At 45.3% G+C, this 22224-nt stretch overlaps 1 protein-coding gene across 6 annotated transcripts in view; it reads left to right on the top strand.

The window, feature by feature from the left end:
• prkg1b (protein kinase cGMP-dependent 1b) overlaps positions 1-22224 on the top strand; it is an 847749-nt gene that overhangs the window by 688639 nt on the left and 136886 nt on the right. For all 6 annotated transcript variants that reach the window (XM_068052493.1, XM_068052492.1, XM_068052491.1 and 3 more), the window contains one exon: positions 10889-10963. In XM_068052493.1, coding sequence (XP_067908594.1) covers positions 10889-10963 — 75 coding nt within the window. The remainder of the gene's footprint in view (positions 1-10888; positions 10964-22224) is intronic.

The raw sequence follows: 22224 nt of genomic DNA, 5'->3' as shown, positions 1-22224 counted from the left end.
TTTTCTGCGCTGTGCTGGTCTGGAATCTTTTATTCCACACTCTGCTGGTCTGGAACCAGTTATTCTGCACTGTGCTGGACTGGAACTAGTAATTCTGCACTGTGCTGGTCTGGAACCAGTTATTCTGCACTCTACTTGTCGGGAACCAGTTATTCTGCACTGTGCTGGTCTGGAATCTGTTATTCTGCTCTCTGCTGGTCTGGAATCTGTTATTCTGCACTCTGCTGGTGTGGAACCAGTTATTCTACACTCTGCTGGTCTGGAAGCAGTTATTCAGTACTCTGCTGGTCTGGAACCTGATATTCTGCACTCTGCTGGTCTGGAAGCAGATATTCTGCACTCTACCGGTCTGGAACCAGTCATTCTGCACTGTGCTGGTCTGGAACCAGTTATTCTGCACTCTGCTGGTCTGGAATCAGTTATTCTGCAGTGTGCTGGTCTGGAATCTGTTATTCTGCACTCTACTGGGCGGGAACCAGTTATTCTGCACTCTGCTGGTCTGGAATCAGTTATTCTGCACTGTGCTGGTGTGGAATCTGTTATTCTGCACTCTGCTGGTCTGGAACCAGTTATTTTGCACTGTGCTGGTCTGGAACCAGTAATTCTGCACTGTGCTGGTCTGGAATCTGTTATTCTGCACTGTGCTATTCTGGAACCAGTTATTCTGCAGTGTGCTGGTCTGGAACCAGTAATTCTGCACTGTGCTGGTCTGGAATCTGTTATTCTGCACTGTGCTGGTCTGGAACCAGTTATTCTGCACTGTGCTGGCCTGGAACCTGATTTTCTGCACTCTGCTGGTCGGTAACGAGTCATTTTGCACTGTGCTGGTCTGGAACCAGTTATTCTGCACTCTGCTGGTCTGGAATCAGTTATTCTGCTGTGTGCTGATCTGGAATCTGTTATTCTGCACTGTGCTGGTCTGGAACCTGATATTCTGCACTCTGCTGGTCGGTAACCAGTTATTCTGCACTGTGCTGGTCTGGAATCTGTTATTCTGCACTGTGCTGGTCTGGAATCTGTTATTCTGCACTGTGCTGGTCTGGAATCTGTTATTCTGCACTGTGCTATTCTGGAACCAGTTATTCTGCACTGTGCTGATCTGGAATCTGTTATTCTGCACCGTGCTGGTCTGGAACCTGATTTTCTGCACTCTGCTGGTCGGTAACGAGTCATTCTGCACTGTGCTGGTCTGGAATCAGTTATTCTGCTGTGTGCTGGTCTGGAATCTGTTATTCTGCACTCTACTGGTTGGGAACCAGTTATTCTGCACTCTGCTGGTCTGGAATCTGTTATTCTGCACTCTGCTGGTCTGGAATCTGTTATTCTGCACTCTGCTGGTGTGGAATCTGTTATTCTGCACTCTGCTGGTCTGGAACCAGTTATTTTGCACTGTGCTGGTATGGAACCAATTATTCTGCACTCTGCTGGTGTGGAATCTGTTATTCTACACTCTGCTGGTCTGGGATCTGTTTTTCTGCGCTGTGCTGGTCTGGAATCTTTTATTCCACACTCTGCTGGTCTGGAACCAGTTATTCTGCACTGTGCTGGTCTGGAACTAGTAATTCTGCACTGTGCTGGTCTGGAACCAGTTATTCTGCACTCTACTTGTCGGGAACCAGTTATTCTGCACTGTGCTGGTCTGGAATCTGTTATTCTGCTCTCTGCTGGTCTGGAACCAGTTATTCTACACTCTGCTGGTCTGGAAGCAGTTATTCAGTACTCTTCTGGTCTGGAATCAGTTATTCTGCAGTGTGCTGGTCTGGAATCTGTTATTCTGCACTCTACTGGGCGGGAACCAGTTATTCTGCACTGTGCTGGTGTGGAATCTGTTATTCTGCACTCTGCTGGTGTGGAACCAGTTATTCTACACTCTGCTGGTGTGGAACCAGTTATTCTGCACTCTGCTGGTCTGGAATCAGTTATTCTGCAGTGTGCTGGTCTGGAATCTGTTAGTCTGCACTCTACTGGGCGGGAACCAGTTATTCTGCACTGTGCTGGTGTGGAATCTGTTATTCTGCACTCTGCTGGTCTGGAACCAGTTATTTTGCACTGTGCTGGTCTGGAACCAGTTATTCTGCACTCTGCTGGTGTGGAATCTGTTATTCTGCACAGTGCTGGTCTGGGATCTGTTTTTCTGCGCTGTGCTGGTCTGGAATCTTTTATTCTGCACTCTGCTGGTCTGGAACCAATTATTCTGCACTGTGCTGGTCTGGAACCAGTAATTCTGCACTGTGCTGGTCTGGAATCTGTTATTCTGCACTGTGCTGGTCTGGAACCAGTTATGCTGCACTGTGCTGGTCTGGAATCTGTTATTCTGCACTGTGCTATTCTGGAACCAGTTATTCTGCTGTGTGCTGATCTGGAATCTGTTATTCTGCACTGTGCTGGTCTGGAACCTGATATTCTGCACTCTGCTGGTCGGTAACCAGTTATTCTGCACTGTGCTGGTCTGGAATCTGTTATTCTGCACTGTGCTATTCTGGAACCAGTTATTCTGCACTGTGCTGATCTGGAATCTGTTATTCTGCACTGTGCTAGCCTGGAACCTGATTTTCTGCACTCTGCTGGTCGGTAACGAGTCATTCTGCACTGTGCTGGTCTGGAACCAGTTATTCTGCACTCTGCTGGTCTGGAATCAGTTATTCTGCTGTGTGCTGGTCTGGAATCTGTTATTCTGCACTCTACTGGTTGGGAACCAGTTATTCTGCACTCTGCTGGTCTGGAATCTGTTATTCTGCACTCTGCTGGTGTGGAATCTGTTATTCTGCACTCTGCTGGTCTGGAACCAGTTATTTTGCACTGTGCTGGTATGGAACCAATTATTCTGCACTCTGCTGATGTGGAATCTGTTATTCTACACTCTGCTGGTCTGGGATCTGTTTTTCTGCGCTGTGCTGGTCTGGAATCTTTTATTCCACACTCTGCTGGTCTGAAACCAGTTATTCTGCACTGTGCTGGTCTGGAACTAGTAATTCTGCACTGTGCTGGTCTGGAACCAGTTATTCTGCACTCTACGTGTCGGGAACCAGTTATTCTGCACTGCGCTGGTCTGGAATCTGTTATTCTGCTCTCTGCTGGTCTGGAATCTGTTATTCTGCACTCTGCTGGTGTGGAACCAGTTATTCTACACTCTGCTGGTCTGGAAGCAGTTATTCAGTACTCTGCTGGTCTGGAACCTGATATTCTGCACTCTGCTGGTCTGGAAGCAGATATTCTGCACTCTACTGGTCTGGAACCAGTCATTCTGCACTGTGCTGGTCTGGAACCAGTCATTCTGCACTCTGCTGGTCTGGAATCAGTTATTCTGCAGTGTGCTGGTCTGGAATCAGTTATTCTGCACTGTGCTGGTCTGGAACCAGTAATTCTGCACTGTGCTGGTCTGGAACCAGTTATTCTGCACTGTGCTGGTCTGGAACCAGTAATTCTGCACTCTGCTGGTCTGGAACCAGTAATTCTGCACTCTGCTGGTCTGGAACCAGTTATTCTGCACTGTGCTGGTCTGGAACCAGTTATTCTGCTCTCTGCTGATCTGGTACCAGTTATTCTGCATTGTGCTGGTCTGGAACCAGTAATTCTGCTCTCTGCTGATCTGGTACCAGTTATTCTGCATTGTGCTGGTCTGGAACCAGTTATTCTGCACTCTGCTGATCTGGTACCAGTTATTCTGCATTGTGCTGGTCTGGAACCAGTTATTCTGCTCTGTGCTGGTCTGGAATCTGTTATTGTCTGCTCTGCTGGTCTGGGACCAGATAGTCTGCACTCTGCTGGTCTGGAATCTGTTATTCTGCCCTCTGCTGGTCTGGAATCTGTTATTCTGCACTGTGCTGGTCTGGAACCAGTTATTCTGCACTGTGCTGGTCTGGAATCTGTTATTCTGCACTGTGCTGGAATGGAACCTTCTAATCTGCACTGTGCTGGTCTGGAACCAATTATTCTGCTGTCTGCTGGTCTGGAATCATTTATTCTGCTCTCTGCTGGTCTCGAACCAGTTATTCTGCACTGTGCTGGTCTGGAATCTGTTATTCTGCACTGTGCTGGTCTGGAACCAGTTATTCTGCACTGTGCTGGTCTGGAATCTGTTATTCTGCACTGTGCTGGTCTGTAATCTGTTATTCTGCACTGTGCTGGAATGGAACCTTCTAATCTGCACTGTGCTGGTCTGGAACCAATTATTCTGCTGTCTGCTGGTCTGGAATCATTTATTCTGCTCTCTGCTGGTCTCGAACCAGTTATTCTGCTCTCTGCTGGTCTGGAACCTGCTCTTCTCCTCTATGCTGGACTGAAACTTGCTGTTCTGATCTGTAACCTGTTTGTTCGATGTCATGCTCTGGAACCACTGATCTGAGGGTAGTTTATTTGTTCTTGGTGTGCTCTCTCTAATGAGTCTCCTATCCACCCCTTGGCATCTCTCAAAACCTCAGTGAAGATGGGAGCTTGATGGATTGGGAATAATATCAGTGAATCTAAGTTCTCCCACTCCACAGAGCAGTGCATTCATACTCAGTCGCAGCAAACCATCATCTGACCGGTTATGCTAGTGCCATCGTTTATGTTCATAAGGTTCTGATTTTCAATATTCACATTTGCTATCTGTATATTAATTATATCAATTTGTTTATTTCCTTATTTGTCACCTGACATAATCCTTATCCACAGTTCTATCTGATCCTGTCCGCTGTTTCGATTGAGGCGGGAGAAGTGCACTGTCTTTCTACTTCCACTTCTCCACTCGTCACAATATATATTTTAAAAAATGTTTACCCAGTTACCAATGCATTCAATCATATGTGACTCCAGACCCACAGCAATGTGGTTGACTCTTAACTGCCCTCTGAAATGGCATGAAACTCAGTTATCAAGGGAAATTAGGGATGGGCAACAAATGCTGGCCTTGCCAGTGACGTCTGCATCCCAGGAAAGAAAAAAAAAAACGTGAGTTAAGCGTTGTCACTAGTAGTCATTTCTAAATTTTAACTTCCAGCTTCCACCCCCGCCAACAACCCCCCCCCCCACCCCCCATCGTCTAATTTCTGTTAACCCCTGGGACATTTTTGCTTAAAGAATGGCCACCATGAACCTCAATTGGGAAAATGGCTTTTTTAAAAATAGCTTGGGGGACGTGGGCGTCGCTGGCTAGGCGAGCATTTAATTCCCATCCCTAATTGCCCATGAGAAGATGGTGGTGAGCTGCCTTCTTGAACCGTTGGCTTCCTTGGGGTGTAGGTCCACCAACCGTGCTGTTAGGATGGGAGTTCCAGGATCTTAACCCAGCGACAGTGAAGGAACAGCGATATAGTTTCAAGTCAGGATGGTGTGTGGCTTGGAGGGGAACTTGCAGGTGGTGGTGTTCCCATGCATCTGCTGCTCTTGTCCTTCTAGGTGCTAGAGGTCGCGGGTTTGGAAGGTGCTGTCTAAGGAGCCTTGGTGCGTTGCTGCAGTGCATCTTGTAGATGGTACACACTGCTGCCACTGTGCGTCGATGGTGGAGGGAGTGAATGTTGAAGGTGCTGGATTGGGTGCCAATCAAGTGGATTGCTTTGTCCTGGATGGTGTCGAGCTTTTTGAGTGTTGTTGGAGCTGCACCCATCCAGGCAAGTGGAGAGTATTCCATCACACTCCTGACTTGTGCCTTGTAGATGGTGGACAGGCATTGCGGGGGGCAGGATGTTAGTTACTCGCTGCAGAATTTCCAGCCTGTGACCTGCTCTTGTAGCCACAGCACTTATGTGGCTGGTCCAGTTCAGTTTCTGGTCAATGGTGACCCCCAGGATGTTGATAGTGGGGGATTCAGTGATGGTAATGTCATTGAACGTCAAGGGGAGATGGTTAGACTCTTTCTTGTGTGGCGCGATTGTTAATTGCCACTTATCAACCCAAGCCTGGATGTTGTCCAGGTCTTGCTGCATATGGACATGGGCTGCGTCAGTATCTGAGGAGTTGCGAATGGTGCTGAACATTGTGCAATCATCAGCAAACATCACCACTTCTGAACTTTGATGGAGGGAAGGTCATTCGTGAAGCAGCTGAAGATGGTTGGGCCTAGGACATTACCCTGAGCAACTCCTGTAGTGATGTCCTGGTACTGAGATTTGACCTCCAACAACCACAACCATCTTCCTTTATGCTAGGTATGACTCGAACCAGTGAAGAATACCGCCCCCCCCCACCCCCCCGGATTCCCATTGACTCCAGTTTTGCTAGAGCTCCTTAATGCCACACTCAGTCAAATGCTACCTTGATGTCAAGGGCAGTCACTCTCACCTCATCTCAAGAGTTCAGCTCTTTTGTCCATGTTTGAACCAAGGTTGTAATGAGGTCAGGAACTGAGTGGCCCTGGCTGAATCCAAACTGAGCGTCACTGAGCAGGTTATTGTTGAGCAAGTGCTGTTTGATGGCACTGTCAACGACCCCTTCCATCACTTTGCTAATGGTCGGGAGTAGACTGATGGAGTTGTAATTGGTCGGGTTGGATTTGTCCGGCTTTTTGAGGATGGGCATATTTTTGGACACTTCTCCCCCTGTAAGTTGTTTAATTGTCCACCACCACTCACGATGGGACATGGCAGGACTGCAGAGCTTAGATCTGATCTGTTGGTTGTAGCATCGCTTAGCCCTGTCTACTGCATGCTGCTTTTGCTGTTTGTTATGCAAGTAGCCCTGTGTTGTAGCTTCACCAGGCTGACACCTCATTTTGAGGTATGCCTGGTGCTGCTCCTGGCATGCCCTCCTGCACTCTTCATTGAACCAGGGTTGATCCCCCAGCTTGATGGTAATGGTAGAGTGGGGGATATGCCAGGTCATGAGGTTAAAGATTGTGGTTGAATACAATTCTGCTGCTGCTAATGGCCCACAGCATCTCATGGATGCCCATTTTTGAGTTGCTAGATCTGTTTGAAATGTGTCCCATTTAGCACGGTGGCAGTGCCACACAACACAATGGTGGGTACCCTCAGTGTAAAGACGGGACTTTGTCTCCACAATGACTGCATGGTGGTCACTCCTGCCAATACTGGAATGGACAGATACATCTGCGACAGGTAGATTGGTGAGGACAAGTTCAAATAGGTTTTTCCCTCCTGTTGGTTCCCTCACCACCTGCCGCAGATCCAGTCTAGCATCTATGTCCTTTAGGACTCGGCAGCTCAGTCAGTAGTGGTGCTGCCGAGCCACTATTAGTGGTAGACATTGAAGTCCACCACCCAGAGTACATTCTGTGCCCTTGCTACCCTCATTGCCGCTTCCAACTGGTGTTCAACGTGGAGAAGCACTGATTCATCAGCTGAGGGGGTTGGGGGGTGGAGCGGTAGGTGGTAATCAGCAGTAGGTTTCCTTGCCCATGTTTGACCTGATGCCATGAGACTTCATGGGGTCCGGAGCCAATGTTTAGGACTCCCAGGGCAACTCACTTCTGACTGTTTACTCCTGTTCCAGAACCTCTGCTGGGTCTGTCCTGCCGGTGGGACAGGGCATACGCAGGGATGCGGATGGTGGTGTCTGGGACATGGTCTGCAAGGTATGATTCCGTGAGTATGACTATGTCAGACTGTTGCTTGACTAGTCTGTGGGACAGCTCTCCCAATTTTGGCACAATCCCCCCAGATGTTAGTAAGGAGGACTTTGCAGGGTCGACAGGGCTGGCGAAGACAAGCTGTTTAAGAAAGCTGAATGCATAACACCAGAGACGCTGGGTGTCATTTTAACCAAACTCAGCAGGTGGAAATTCAACCTGATCCAGTTTTACTCCCGAACAATATTACTCCCTATTGAATTCAGTGGAGAGTAGAATCAGGTGGGGTGTAAAACCAACGATGCACCAGATTCCATCAATTTTCCGATGGGCAGGTTATGTCAAAACCTCCCCCTAACCTCCTGTAATGATGGCCACTCAGCCTTAGCATACTGACTCCTTTTAACCCGGCTTCAATTATGGTGTCAGTGATCGCCATTAATTGAGAAGAAACAAAAAGTTAAAGAAAGAAAGCAATGCAGTGCTCCTGCTGATCAGAGTGATTTTTCTGGAAAGGGATTCTGAGAGACTTACTCACTCTTTAAATAAAGGATTGGAGTAATGTTATGGTATACCAGAGAACAAAAGTCTGATCTTTTTCAATAGACTTTATGTTTAGTAAATACTGGCACAGCTCTCCAATTGAGTAACTGAAACATCATAGTAAAGCAGGGAAGATGTACATCAAAAAGAAAGACTACCAGGATTTCCAGATTTCAGATTTCCAGCATCAGCAGTATTCTGCTTTTATTTAAGACTACCATGGTATTTGTGCTGTGACGTTATTAATGCTGAACTGTGACTATGACTCCATGTGAGGCCTGAGTCTAATACTGCATATCGAAAGCCAAGTAGAACAGAGCATATCCCTACAGAACTGCAGAAAGCCCCAAGTAATCACATGCAAAATATTTCTGCACTTGAAACTGGAGAGCTTAACTCAGCTGACTTCACTGAATCATAGAATGGTTACAGCACAGAAGGATGCCATTCAACCAGTCGAGCTCGTGCCGGCTCTCTGCAAAAGCCATTTAGCTAGTCCCTTTCCCTGACCCTTTCCCTGTAGCCCTGCAAATTATTTCCCTTCAGGTGCTTATCCAATTCCTTCTTGAAGGCCCCGATTGAATCTGCCTCCATCACATTCTCAGGCAGTACATTCCAGATCCTAACCACTCACTGCGTAAAAAAGTTTTTCCTCATGTCACTGTTGGTTCTTTTGCCAATCACCTTAAATTGGTATTCTCTGGTTTGCAACCCTTCCACCCATAGGAACAGTTTGTCTTTATCTACTCTGTCTAGACCTCTCATGATTTTGAACACCTCTCTAAAATCTCTTCTCAATCTTCTCTTCTCTCAGCTTCTCCAATCAATCCATGTAACTGGACATACTCATTCTTGGAACCATTCTCATAAGTCTTTCCTGCATCCTCTCTAAAGCCTTCACATCCTTCCTAAAGAATGGTGCCCAGAATTGGACACAATACTCCAATTGAGGTGGATCCAGTGTTTTATAAAGATTCATCATAACTCACTTTCTTTTGTACTCCAAGCCTCTATTTATAAATCCAAGCAACCCATATGCCCTTTTAACCACTTTCTCAACCTGCCCTGCCATCTTCAACGATTTGTGCAGACAGTTCTCTCTGTTCCTGCACCCACTTTAGAATTGTATCCTTTGTTTTATATTGCCTCTCCTCGTTCTTCCTACCAAAATGTATGACTTTGCACTTCTCTGCATTAAATTTCATCTGCCACGTGTCCGCCCATTCCACCAGCCTGTCTGTGTCCAATTGAAGTCTATCATTATCCTCCTCACAGTTCACTATACTTCCAAGTTCTGTGTTAGCTGTAAATTTTGAAATTTTGCCCTGTAACCCCAAGTCCAAGTCATTAATATATATCAAGAAAAGCAGTGGTCCTTGTACTGATCTGTGCAGTGCAGTGTGCTGTGCACAGATGTGTGAGTGATGGAGATAGTTAGCACTTAGCTAGAACAGCAACATTAGTTTTCCGCAGCATTTTATATGACAATCATGCAAACCATCCGATAGAACAAGAGCCCTTCACAAAATTGTGAAGTTTGGTGCAGTCAAGGACCTGAGATGATGAGGTTGTCCTATGATGAGAGGCTGAGCGAACTGGGCCTATACTTTCTGGAGTTTAGAAGAATGTGAGGTAACCTCATTGAAATGTACAAGATTCTGCAGGAGCTTGACAAAGCAGACACTGAGACTTCGTTTCCCTCACTGGGGAATCTAGAACACGAGGTCACAGTCTATCCAGAACATGAGGGCACAGTCTCAGGATGAGGGGTTGATCATTTCGGACCGAAATGCATAGAAATTTCTTCACTCAGATGGTTGTGAATGTTGGAATTCTCTACCTTTGAGGGATGTGGGTGCTTTATTGTTGAGTATATTCAAGGCTGAAATAGATTTTTGATTTCTTATGAGTAACAGCTCTGAAAAGGTGTTGGTATTTCTTTTCCAGATGAATTGATAGTCTCCTGATCAATTTGTAAAGTTAGTCCTTGGTGCAGTTGGAAGAACACTATAGATCCTCAGTGTGATAAAGCTGGGAGTAGGGAGGGGTGAAGGCACAAGTTAGTTGCAAGACGTCATTCGGAATTAACAGCTACATCACTTCATACCACATGCTGGTTTCTCAATGTGCTATCCAAATCTATTTAGCAGATGATTAACTGCACCTTGGGCATTGTCTCACACATTAAGGCTTTTGGATCATCAAATGTCCCAAGCTCCATCATTTGCAGTTTTCTTTTACTTTTTAACAAATGAGTTGAGTCCTATCAGTTCTGTAACCACCCTTGAGACAGACTGGTACCCATGGTAACAAGCTCTCATTCCCTGCTTTCCTCTTCTCCTCACTGAAAATATATCACCAAGGCTTTTGTTTCAATATCCCATCTCTCCCTGTTTATCCCTCCCTGTTAAATGATTTTTGACATGCAATCAGTTCGGAGCCCTTGACTGCCAGTTCACATCAGTCCACTGGGACCTGCCTGTGTCTGTCGAATCTGACTGCTGTTTCAATAGACTTGTTGATTGTGCATGTAGAGACACAAAGCTTGTGGGTTTTCAAGCTCTTTGGTAGGCTGGACAGGCAAAATAATTTTCATTCTGAAAATATGAAATATTAGTTAAAGTACATTTAATTTCAAAAAATGAAGGTATGTGCATGTGTTTGCATGTATGCATATGTGCGTGTCAGATTGTCTGCCATTATATGTTAGAGGAGCAGTTTATTACATTCTGCCTTCTGTTTGCTCTGCCTGGATTGATTTGTGTCCTTCCTTCCTTTCAGTTCACATTGTTCAGTAAGAATGTGAATGTGCTAAAAGCTGTGTTCTGACTGTTACAGTTCATTCAAACACCTGATCGGAGGCCTGGAAGATGTTTCCAACAAAGCCTATGAAAACGCTGAAGCTAAAGCTAAGTATGTTGATCATATATCTCCTTGAACCGTATCTTTGCCATTATTGTCCTCTGCAGCTGGTGGTTAAACATAAGTCATAAGTCTGGAGAAAAATCCCTTCAGTTTCATGTGATGATATCTCAAAAATTCTTCAGCCTGATGTAGATTTAGCAAGAGAAATCACAATCATATATATGCATTCACAGCAAAATAAATTGCCCAAAATTCTGTAGAGTTACCATCTCGAAATATCCATTTGAACTGAGCATTTTTTGACCATTTCCAAAGCAAAGACACTATGAGTGTTGCACTAACAGCGGTTACACGAACAAGCACAGACTGGATTACATGTTGAGGTGTGCGAGATGAGAATTTAACAGATTTATCCATCAAGTGCTGCTCTGTTTTAAAGGAACTGATTAAACTCTGTTTTGAGTAAACAGGTTGGTGAATGCACCTGAACTCGGTGTGCAGCGCATACATAGAAGCTTACAACACAAAAGGAGGCCATTCAGCTCATTCTGTCTGTGCCAGCTCTTTGAAAAAGCTTTCCAATTGATTCCATTCTCTCGCTTTTCCCCCGTTGCCCTGCAAATCTTTCCCTTTCAGGTATATATCCAATGCCCTGTTGAGAGTTACTATTGCATCTGCTTCCACTAACTTCTCAGGCATTTTTTTTTGTTAAGTTGCCAATTTGAACATCAGCAATGTTATGTTTGCAACTGCAATTCATGTTTTAGTAACAGAATTGGAACTGGGATTGTCACTTCAGCCAGAAGAATGAGTGAGGGACAGATGGAACTAATTGCGATCAATAATGCTTCTTGATTTACACTTGCGAAGTTGATTCATTTTATTTAGCTTATCATATCAGTGAAAAAGGCAAAATTGAAGCATTTGCAACCATCTTCAGCCAGAAGTGCTAAGCGGAAGATCCATCTTGGCCTTCTCCTGAGGTCCCCAGCATCACATATACCAGTCTTCAGCCAATTCAGTTCACTCCACATGATAGCGACACAGCTGAAGGCCCTGACAACATTCCGGCAATAGTACTGAAGACTTGTGCTCCAGAACAAGCCGTGCCCCTAGCCAAGCTGTTCCAGTACAGCTACAGCACTGACATCCATCCAACAATGTGGAATATTGTCCAGGTATGTCCTGTCCACAAAAAGCAGGACAAATCCAATCCGGCCAATTACCACCCCATCAGCTTCCTCTCGATCATCAGCAAAGTAATGGAAGATGTTGTCGACAGTGCTATCAAGCGGCACTTACACAGCAATAACCTGCACACTGATGCTTAGTTTGGGTTCCGCTAGGGCCATTCGGCTCCTGACCTCATTACAGCCTTTGTCCAAACTTGGAGAAAAGCGCTGAACTCAAGAGGTGAGGGAGAGTGATTGCCTTTGATATCAAGGCAGCATTTGACTGAGTATGGCATCAAGGAGCCCTAGTAAAATTGAAGTCAATGGAAATCAGGGGAAAACTCTCTACTGGTTGGAGTCATACCTAGCACAAAGGAAGATGATTGTGGTTGTTGGAGGTCAATCATCTCAGTTGCAGGACATCACTGCAGGAGTTCCTCAGGGTAGTGTCCTAGACCCAACCATCTTCAGCTACTTCATCAATGACCTTCCCTTCTTCTTAAGGTCAGAAGTGGGGATGTTCACTGATGATTGTACGATGTTCAGTACCATTCACAACTCCTCGGACACTGATGGAGTCTGTCTCCATATGCAGCGAGGCCTGGACAACACACAGGCTTGGGCTGATAAATGGCATGTAGCATATGCACCACACAAGTACCAGACAATGAGTACCAACAAGAGAGAATGTACCCATCTCCCCTTAATGTTCAATGGCATTACCATCACTGAATCCCCCCGCTATCCAACATTCTGGGGGTTGCCATTGACCAGAAACTAAACTGAAGTAGCCATATAAATACTTGTGGCTACAACAGCAGGTCAGAGGCTAGGAATCCTGTGGTGAGTAACTCACCTCCTAACTCCCCAAAGCCTGTCCACCATCTACAAGGCACAAGTCAGGAATGTGATGGAATACTTTCCACTTGCCTGGATGGGTGCAGCTCCAACAACACTCAAGAAGCTCAACACCATCCAGGGCAAAGCAGCCTGCTTGATCGGCATCTCATCCACCATCTTAAATAGTCAATTCCTCCACCACTAGCGCACAGTGGCAGGAGTGTGTACCATCTACAATATGCACCGGAGCAACTCACCAAGCCTCCTTCAACAGCACCTTCCAAATCCCTGACCTCTACGACCTAGAAGAGCAAGGACAGCAGATGCATGGGAACATCACACCACCTGCAAGTTTCCCTCCAAGTCACATACCATCCTGACTTGGAACTATATCGCTGTTCCTTCACTGTTGCTGGATCAAAATCCTGGAACTCCCTTCCTAACAACACTGTTGGAGTACCTGCACCAGATGGACTGCAGTAGCTCAATAAGGCAGCTCACCACAACCTTTCCAAGGGCAATTAGGGATGGGCAGCAAATGTTGGCCTTACTAGTGACGCTCACATCTCATGAAAGAATTTTTTTTTAAATTTAGTTTAACATGTTTCTGGTCATCTGACTTTGCCTCTTGCTATTAGGGACTGTGTTTGCAATCCAGTGTTTCCAATCTCAGTCTGTATGATATTACTGGGAATGAGCTTGTCGATGCTTAGCCAGGCTGTAGTCATATTTCGTATCATTTGAACATTCACATTGATTGGAACTCAAATCAGTATTTCCAATTGTGTACTCAACAGTGGATTTGTTTCACGAATATTATAGCAAATAGGAAAAACACAGGGCATTTGATACAGACTGTAAGGCGGATGAGAATTTAATGCACTGATATGCAAAACTAATGTAAAGACCTAGAAATGAGGACAAAGCTCAGCACAGGACAATTAGGCCAAGATACATAATCAAGCTATCCCATTTAGGAGTGAAGTCAGGAAATATTTTATCACACGAAGGATAGTGGAAATCTGAAACTCTCTCCCCAAAAGCCTGTGGATAGGGGGAGTCAATTAGCCTTTTAAAAGATGAGATAGCTAGATTTTTGTTAGGTAAGGGTATTGAAGGATATGGAGAAATGGCAGGTATGTGGAATTGACGTGCATATTAGCGATGAGCTAATTGAGCAGGACCGAGAGGCTGAATGGCCTACTCCTGTTCCTATGAGATTAGTGATCACTTAAATGACAATACATTTTCTATTTCCATACTGCTGCTAGTGGTGAGATGCTCCTGTTTGCAAATCTGATGTACTCCAGGTTATTTTTGCCATTATTTATGTCCAGATGATATTGAATTAAATTCACACACCTCAAGCACATAAGGCTTTTCCCTGCTATACCATTGAACCACTGCTGATGGCGCTGCTCTATTACTTGTAAGTAGTAGCACCACCAGGCAGACTATGGTACAGTAACAACAACAACTTACATTTATTTAGTACTTGAACATTGTAGAACATCCAAAAGGAGTGATATCAAGCAAAATTTGACAGCCACATAAGGAGTTATTAGGACAGGTGACTAAATGCTTGGTCAAAGAGGTAGGTTTTAAGAAGCATTTTAAAGGAGGAAGGAGAGGTGGAGAGGCAGAGAAGTTTTGGGAGGGAATTCCAGAGCTTGGAGTTGAAGGTACAGCCACCAATGGTGGAGCGAAAAAAATTAGTGATGCATAAGAGGCCAGAATTGGAAAAAAGCCAATATCTTAGAGGGATGTAGGTCTGCGGAAAGTTACAGAGCTAGGGAGCCAAGGCCATGGAGGGATTTAAAAACAAGGCTGACAATTTTAAAATCAAGGCATTGCTCAACCAGGAGCCAATGTAGGTTAGCTAGAACAGCGATATTGAGTGAATGGGATTTGGTGCAAATTAGGACACAGGCAGCAGAGTTTTGGATGAGCTCAAGTTTACGGAGGGGGAAATGTGGGAGGCCAGCCAGGAGAGCACGGGAATTGTCAAGACGAAGAGTAAAAAAGACATGAATGAGAGTTTCAGCAGCAGATGAGCTGAGGCAGGGACAGAGACAGGTGCTGTTACAGAGGTGGAAGTAGGTGGTCTTGATGAAGATATGAGGTCAGAAGCTCATCTCAAAGTCATATAGGACTGCTTGCCAAGGTTGCGAGCAGTCTGGTTCGGCCTCAGACAGTGGCCACAGAGAGATATAGAATGATTGCTAGGGAACCGAGTTTGTGGCAGGGGCTGAAGACAATGGCTTCAGTCTTCCCAATATTTAGTTGGAGAAAATTTCTGCTCATCCAATACTGGATGGTAGACAAGCGTGAGACAATTCAGATGCAGTGGAGGGGTTGTAAGGTATTGCTGGGTGTTGCCAGCATACACATTGATCCTGACACTGTGCTTTTGGATGATATTGCCAAGGGGCAGCAAGTAGCTGAGAAGTAGCAGTGGGCTAAAGATAGATCCTTGGGGAACTGCAGAGGTATAGGTGCGGAAGCAGGTAGAGAAGCTATTGCAAGTGATTCTGTGGCTACGACCTGACAGACAGGAATGCAAGTAGGCGAGGGCAGACCCAAACAGCTTTATGATGGCAGGGGGGCAGTTGATAAGCCAGAGATGCTAAGAAAGAAAATAAATAACTGCATTTATCTAGTGCCTTTCATGACCTTAGGCTGTTTAAATGCACTGTCTATCCCCCTGTATCTCTCTGCTTAATAACCTAGTCTATTTCCCTGTATCCCTCTGCTTAATAACCCAGTCTATTTCCCTGTATCCCTCTGCTTAATAACCCAGTCTATCTCCCTGTCTCTCTCTGCTTAATAACCCAGTCTATTTCCCTGTATCCCTCTGCTTAATAACCCAGTCTATCTCCGTCTCTCTCTGCTTAATAACCCAGTCTATTTCCCTGTATCCCTCTGCTTAATAACCCAGTCTATCTCCGTCTCTCTCTGCTTAATAACCTAGTCTATTTCCCTGTATCCCTCTGCTTAATAACCCAGTCTATTTCCCTGTATCCCTCTGCTTAATAACCCAGTCTATTTCCCTGTCTCTCTCTGCTTAATAACCCAGTCTATTTCCCTGTATCCCTCTGCTTAATAACCCAGTCTATCTCCCTGTCTTTCTCTGCTTAATAACCCAGTCTATTTCCCTGTATCCCTCTGCTTAATAACCCAGTCTATTTCTCTGTATCCCTCTGCTTAATAACCCAGTCTATTTCCCTGTATCCCTCTGCTTAATAACCCAGTCTATTTCCCTGTATCCCTCTGCTAAATAACCCAGTTTATCTCCCAGTAAACCTCTGCTTAATAACCCAGTCTATCTCCCTGTATCCCTCTGCTTCACAAGCCATTCTATCTCCCTGTACCCCTCTACTTAACAGTCCAGTCCATCTTACTGTAACCATCTGTTTAATAACCCAGGGCTGAATTTTACGCCACCCCAGTGGCTTGGGGGCGGCGTAAAATTGAGCGGGAGGCTCCGGGAGGCCTACCCACCCCGCTTCTGCCTCCGGTCAAGTTTACGACGTTGGGCGGGCGGTGGTGGGGGTGGGGAACGGCAATGGCCCGCCCACCCAAGGCCAATCAAGGCCCTTAAGTGGCCACTTAAGGACTCACGCCCGCCTCCATGGTTATTTTACCCATAGCAAGTGGGCGTGCTGGGGACGTGAAAGGCCACCCAGCGATTGCTGCCGGCCTTTCCGTGCCCCGGAGGGGGGGTGGGGTGGGGCTTGGCAGTCAGACACAGGGTGCCTGATTGAAGGCCGTTCCTGCCTCCCAACCCACCCCCGGGACCCAAGACGCCCTCCTCTCCCCCCAAACGACCACTCCAGCCTCACCAGGGAAGGACCGATCCCCCGGTGAGGCATGGTCAACTTACCTTTCCCTCCAGGCTCCATGGCGTTGGCTGGGCTGCAGTCCCAGCAATGGCCACCGCTCCCGGTGGGGCTAAGAGCTGCCGACCCGCTGATTGGCCGGCAGCTCACTGAGGAGGGACCTCCCCCCTCAGGTGGGTGGAAGTCTCGCCTCGGGACAAGTAAAACCCGGGGACCCGTAAAATGCAGGACAGATCCCCGGGCTAGGTGAAAGTCGGTGGCGAATACCTGTCCGCCTAAAGTAAAATCCAGCCCCCGGTCTCTCTCACTGTATCTATTTATCTAATAACCCACTGTTACCTTATCATGCTGATATATCTGTATGTGTTATAAACACACAAACCGCAGAAACCATCCTCAACAAATGTAGAATTCTAACCAGTCAGTTACCTTGGCTCAAGATGACATCCTACCAAATTTTGAAGTCATCATGCCAGGTAACCACAGAGTGGTAAAAACTAAGAGAGGTTTGTAATGGTAGGTCTCATTAAGGAGTGAAAGACAAGAGTTAGAGTATGGGATGGGTAATACTGGGTGCAAATGGCTCTTTGATGCTGAATAGAAGTTTGATATTTCTGCCATTAGCTGTGCCAGACCTGAACTGGACTGGCTCTGTATAAATCTAGTGTGCTGCTTGGGGACTGAATGCTTTTTTCAATTCTGGGCTACCAGTATTAACATTACTCCTAAGCCAGGTCTGTCATGCAAAGAAATGCTCAATATACTCTACTCCAACAATGCTGGGAATTACCAAACTACTCCCACTCCACCAACATAACTTCACTGGAAGTGTAACATACACAGTGTGGCTCCAAGGAAATTCCCAAGAATCCTTCATACCTCCAATCCCACAACAATATTCCCTAATTCTCTTATATGTATTTTTCCATTTCCTACAATAGGAATTCTTGAGATCCTCAGGCAAGATGACTGACATAATGGGCTGTTATTGTGCTGTAGGCTCCCACCCAACAGGAGCAGAGTTGAGATTGCCGAAAATAATTGCAGCTAATAGTTTAGCTGTTAATCATTCCCACTTTGATTGTTTATTAAGTTTTCAGATGAATGTCTGTAATGAGTGTAAATGACTTTATAATGATCCCTGAATCAGGTCTACAAATTGTTTGGCTGTTGGGACTTGAGTAATGAGATACTAGGGGAAAGACATGATGCTTTCAAATTTGTCTCTGGATATTTGGGCCACTGAGAAATCAGCTTCTCTCTGGAATGTTTCACGTGGCATTTAAAGAGCTGTTTTTGTATTGTTGTCTTATGATTGTTGGACAGTTTCAGGCTCTGCTGCTTTAATTAGCTGAATACTTTTTGCTGCATGTCTTGCTGTATTCATGAGGAGATGCTGTCTAGCTGGACCACATGGGATCTCCAGATCAGTCAGAAATGATGATAATTATTATCATTACTATTTGAGTGGCAGCAGATGTGAGAACTGCAGTAGTTGAACATGATGAGCAAGGCATAGAGGGATATGGAATTAATGCAGGCAGGTGGGATTAGTATAGATGGGCATTATGGTCGGCATGGACGCGGTGGGCCGAAGGGCCTGTTTCTGTGCTGTACGACTCTATGACTCTATGACTCTATGATGAGATGAAGTCTGAGCTGGAGTAATTCGTGTGGCGCCACTGATCTCCCACTTAGTATAATGTCCACGTTGGTCAAATCTGGCAGTATTTATTTAGCCTAGCTGCAGATTACTTTCTCCAGAATGCATTCTCCCCACCTTTGATGCAGAAAAAAGAGCATTTTGCAGCTGTATGGTCAAAATCCATGATAATTTCAGAAATTATCTTCCTGTAGAACCTTGGTCAGAATTTGTGGCAGAAGTTTCAAAACAAGGAAGGCTGTATATCTATACTATCAAATACCAGACTCATTAAGGTAGAAGTTGGTCTTTGAGACACAGAATCATTACAAATGTAGAAGAATCAATGTCTCCTGTTTGCCAGTTGGCTGTCTTGAAGATGAACTGTCATTGGGTTTTTGCACAGCATCTTTGATATGCCTCGGTATACTTGACTGAATAGTTCACAAAAGCTAACCTTAAACTTTATAAAGCTCTGACCATTCATAAAACTGGACGAGGCAGCACTGTAGAAGAATATATGTAAGAAAGAACTTGTATTTATATAACACCTCATCGCATCCTCAGGATATGCCAAGGTACATGACAACCAAAGGATTACTTTCTTCAAAAAGTGTGTGGGATCCTTGTGTCCACCTGAGCAGACAAAAAAAGGCTGCGCTTGCAACATTGTAGCACTCCCTCAGTAATCCCTACCTAATTTCCTGAACTTTCTGATCACCATAGCAATTGGTGTCACTCTGCTTCAGACACACACCCGACACACTGTAACTCCCGTCTGATACATGTCTTGGAAATGTCTACCCACTGCCTCGAATGTGCAATGAACAGTATAAAATACTTTCAGTATCTGGGAGAGATGCTGAATAAGCCAGTCAAGCCTTTGTCTCACTTCTAGGGTTGACTGCTCCACTGATTTCCTCACCAGCTTTTCCCATTTTCACAGAAACTCCAACTTGTCCAAAATTCATTTACTGTATGCCGTCCAGCACTAAGTACCCTGATCATCCCTGACCACACCAACTTTCAGTGGCTCAAAAGCAAAGTACAGGGGATGCTGGAAATCTGAAATAAACACAAGAAATGCTGCAAATGGTGCACAGGTCTGGCACCACCTGTGGAGACAGAAACAGAATTAATGGGATGAACTTTAACTCCAGGGTCCCAATCCCAACGCTGGCTGAATTCCTGGCTGGGAACCCAGAAGTGGCCGTGTGAGGATCCTGGAGGAGATTTTTTGAGGAGGCAGCCAAGTAAGAGGCTGTTCCGTCCCCATCCCATTCTGCCTTTATTGGCAGACCATTCAGGTGCCTTGACTTCACCATCTGGTGCTCTCTCCCTAAATCCCTATGCCTTGTAATCGCTTTTCCCTCCTTCAAAAGCCTTCTCAAAACCTTTGCTATCTCTTTGACCATACTTTTAATCTCTCCTAACACTTCTAAAGCTACTCAGTATCCATATTTGTTTCAATGAAGTGTCTTGAGGTCTTTTACTGTGTTAAAAGTGCAGTATAAATGCAAGACACTGGTTAAGTTATAGAAATTGAAGTTGAAAAGCTCGATAATGTCATGAAATTGGAGTTTCTCCCACTCTGCACTGTAATTTTACACATGTGTGACAAAAAACCCTCATACGCCAGTCAACAGGCTTGTCCCTGTACTTCTGCTAAGGTTGCTGTGGTGGAGTAGGAGGGTCTCCCAAGGAATTCACCTTCATGAGACATAGCTTGATGTGGGAGCTGTGTTTCTGGTTCTTTGGCCTGTTGGCTAATGCACGGACTGTCAATATAGAGTTCAGTGCATCCATGTCCTTGGTGCAGTGATGCTCTTGGAAAAGGTTTAAGGATCGCAAGTTTGTAGAGCAAGAAAACCTGCAATCAGTTCACCAGAGAATTGCATGTCCATTGCCGATGATCGTAATGGGTCATGAACTGCCATGAAAATTTTAGTGACTTCAGCATCAATAAGGGGGAAGACGTGTGAATCTAACCAGGTGCATGTTGGGTACCTGCTGTTATAAGGGAAGTGATTAATCTGGTGGCTGAATATTTTCTAACATGCATTATAAGTGCACATCTGCACACAGCACTGAGTTTGGGCTCTGGCTGTGCTGTGTAACATGGGCTGGGTTATCTCTGATGAGCAATGCACCCATCTGAATTACAGATGCTGGAAGTATCAATGTTGATTAGACACAGGGCAGGGGATAATTTCACTTCAGCCACGATTCAGGTTCAAGCTGAGTAGACCCAGGGCACCTCTATTAATCCGTCTCTAATAAACCAGGATTATGACAATGTGTCTTGGTATAATAAAGGAATCATACACAGTCCTCATGGAGTGCTCTGTGAAAGCAAAGCACCTCAGCCAGTTGCTGTTCAATCCCATCTGTTTTGCCTGAATCTATCATATAGGATTCTCTATTCAGCATTCCTGGAGCAATGTGAGCTGACTCATAACAGAACTGTGCTAGCAGTGTGTAACAGAAGCAATTACAGGTACTGCTGAGGGCTTTGGATGCTTTTGCTGATGAAGGAATGCATAGAGGTGCTATCAAGAGAAGAGGCTTTTTTTAAGATACATTTTTTATTACCACAAAGCTTGAGTAAATTTCCAGACGTTAGAAAGAAAGGATGTCTGGCATTTATGTGGCACCTGCCACATCCTCAAGACATCCCAAAGTGCTTTCCAGCCAATGATGTGCTTTTTGAAATGTAGTCACTGTTGTAATGTAATTGCATACAGCAAACTCCCACAAACAACATTGACCAGATAATCTGTTTGGTGATGTTGCTTGAGGAAGAAATATTGGATAGGACACTGGGGATAACTACCCTGCTCTTCTGCAAAATAGTGCCATGGGATCTTTTACTTTGATCACAGAAGGCAGACAGCCTCGGTTTAATGTCTCATTTGAAAGACATCAACTCTGACAGTGCAGCACTCACTCACTATAATGACAGCCTAGAATTGGTCTGTGAAGCACCTTCAGATGTTTTTACTCCACTGAAAGCACTACATAAATACAAGTTGTTATTACTGAGTGAGACCTGGGCCTGGAAGCAGGAGTTTCAGAGGCCAGTGGGAGCAGGAACTGAGGTGGGCAGGTGCGTAATTTCACTGGAATTTCCAATTGGCCTGTGGGCACCCTGCAGTGCCAGGAGCACGGCAACTGCCTAGGGGCAGCGTCCCAGTGGCAGACCGGAGGCCCAGCAGTCCAGGATCACATTGAGGCCCCCCGCCCCTGCAGATTACGGGTAGGCGGTGGCATAGTGGAGTTGTCACTGGACATAACCCAGAGACCCAGGGTATTGTTCTGGTTACGTGGGTTCGAATCCCACCATGGCAGAAGGTGGAATTCAATTAATAAATCTGGAATTAGAAGCTAGTCTAATAGGGATTTGATCCAAGGGATGAGGGGGAATGAGGAACTGAAGGAAATTAGTATTAGTAAGAAGATTGTATTGGAGAAATTAATGAATCTGAAGGTTGATAAGTCCCCAGGACCTGATATTCTACATCCCAGATTGCTGATAGAGGTAGCTATGGAGATAATGGATGCATTGGTGATCATCTTCCAAAATTGTATAGATTCTGGAGCAGTTCCTGCAGATTGGAAGGTAGCAAATATAACCCCACTATTTAAGAAGGGAAGGAGGGAGAAAACAGTGTTAACCGTGGCACGGAGTCAACTCCCCCTTGTCTACAGCCACAATTACTGGCTTAGTACAAAGAGGGGGAACTCAGTCCTTTCTTTAACTATCAATTTACTTTATTCACGTTGTTGTACAATGTAAGAATAAGGCTTATACACTTA

Source organism: Heterodontus francisci, chromosome 20 (assembly GCF_036365525.1).
Source record: "Heterodontus francisci isolate sHetFra1 chromosome 20, sHetFra1.hap1, whole genome shotgun sequence".
In the NCBI taxonomy this organism is placed as follows: domain Eukaryota; kingdom Metazoa; phylum Chordata; class Chondrichthyes; order Heterodontiformes; family Heterodontidae; genus Heterodontus; species Heterodontus francisci.
This window is presented reverse-complemented; position numbering and strand designations above follow the sequence as displayed.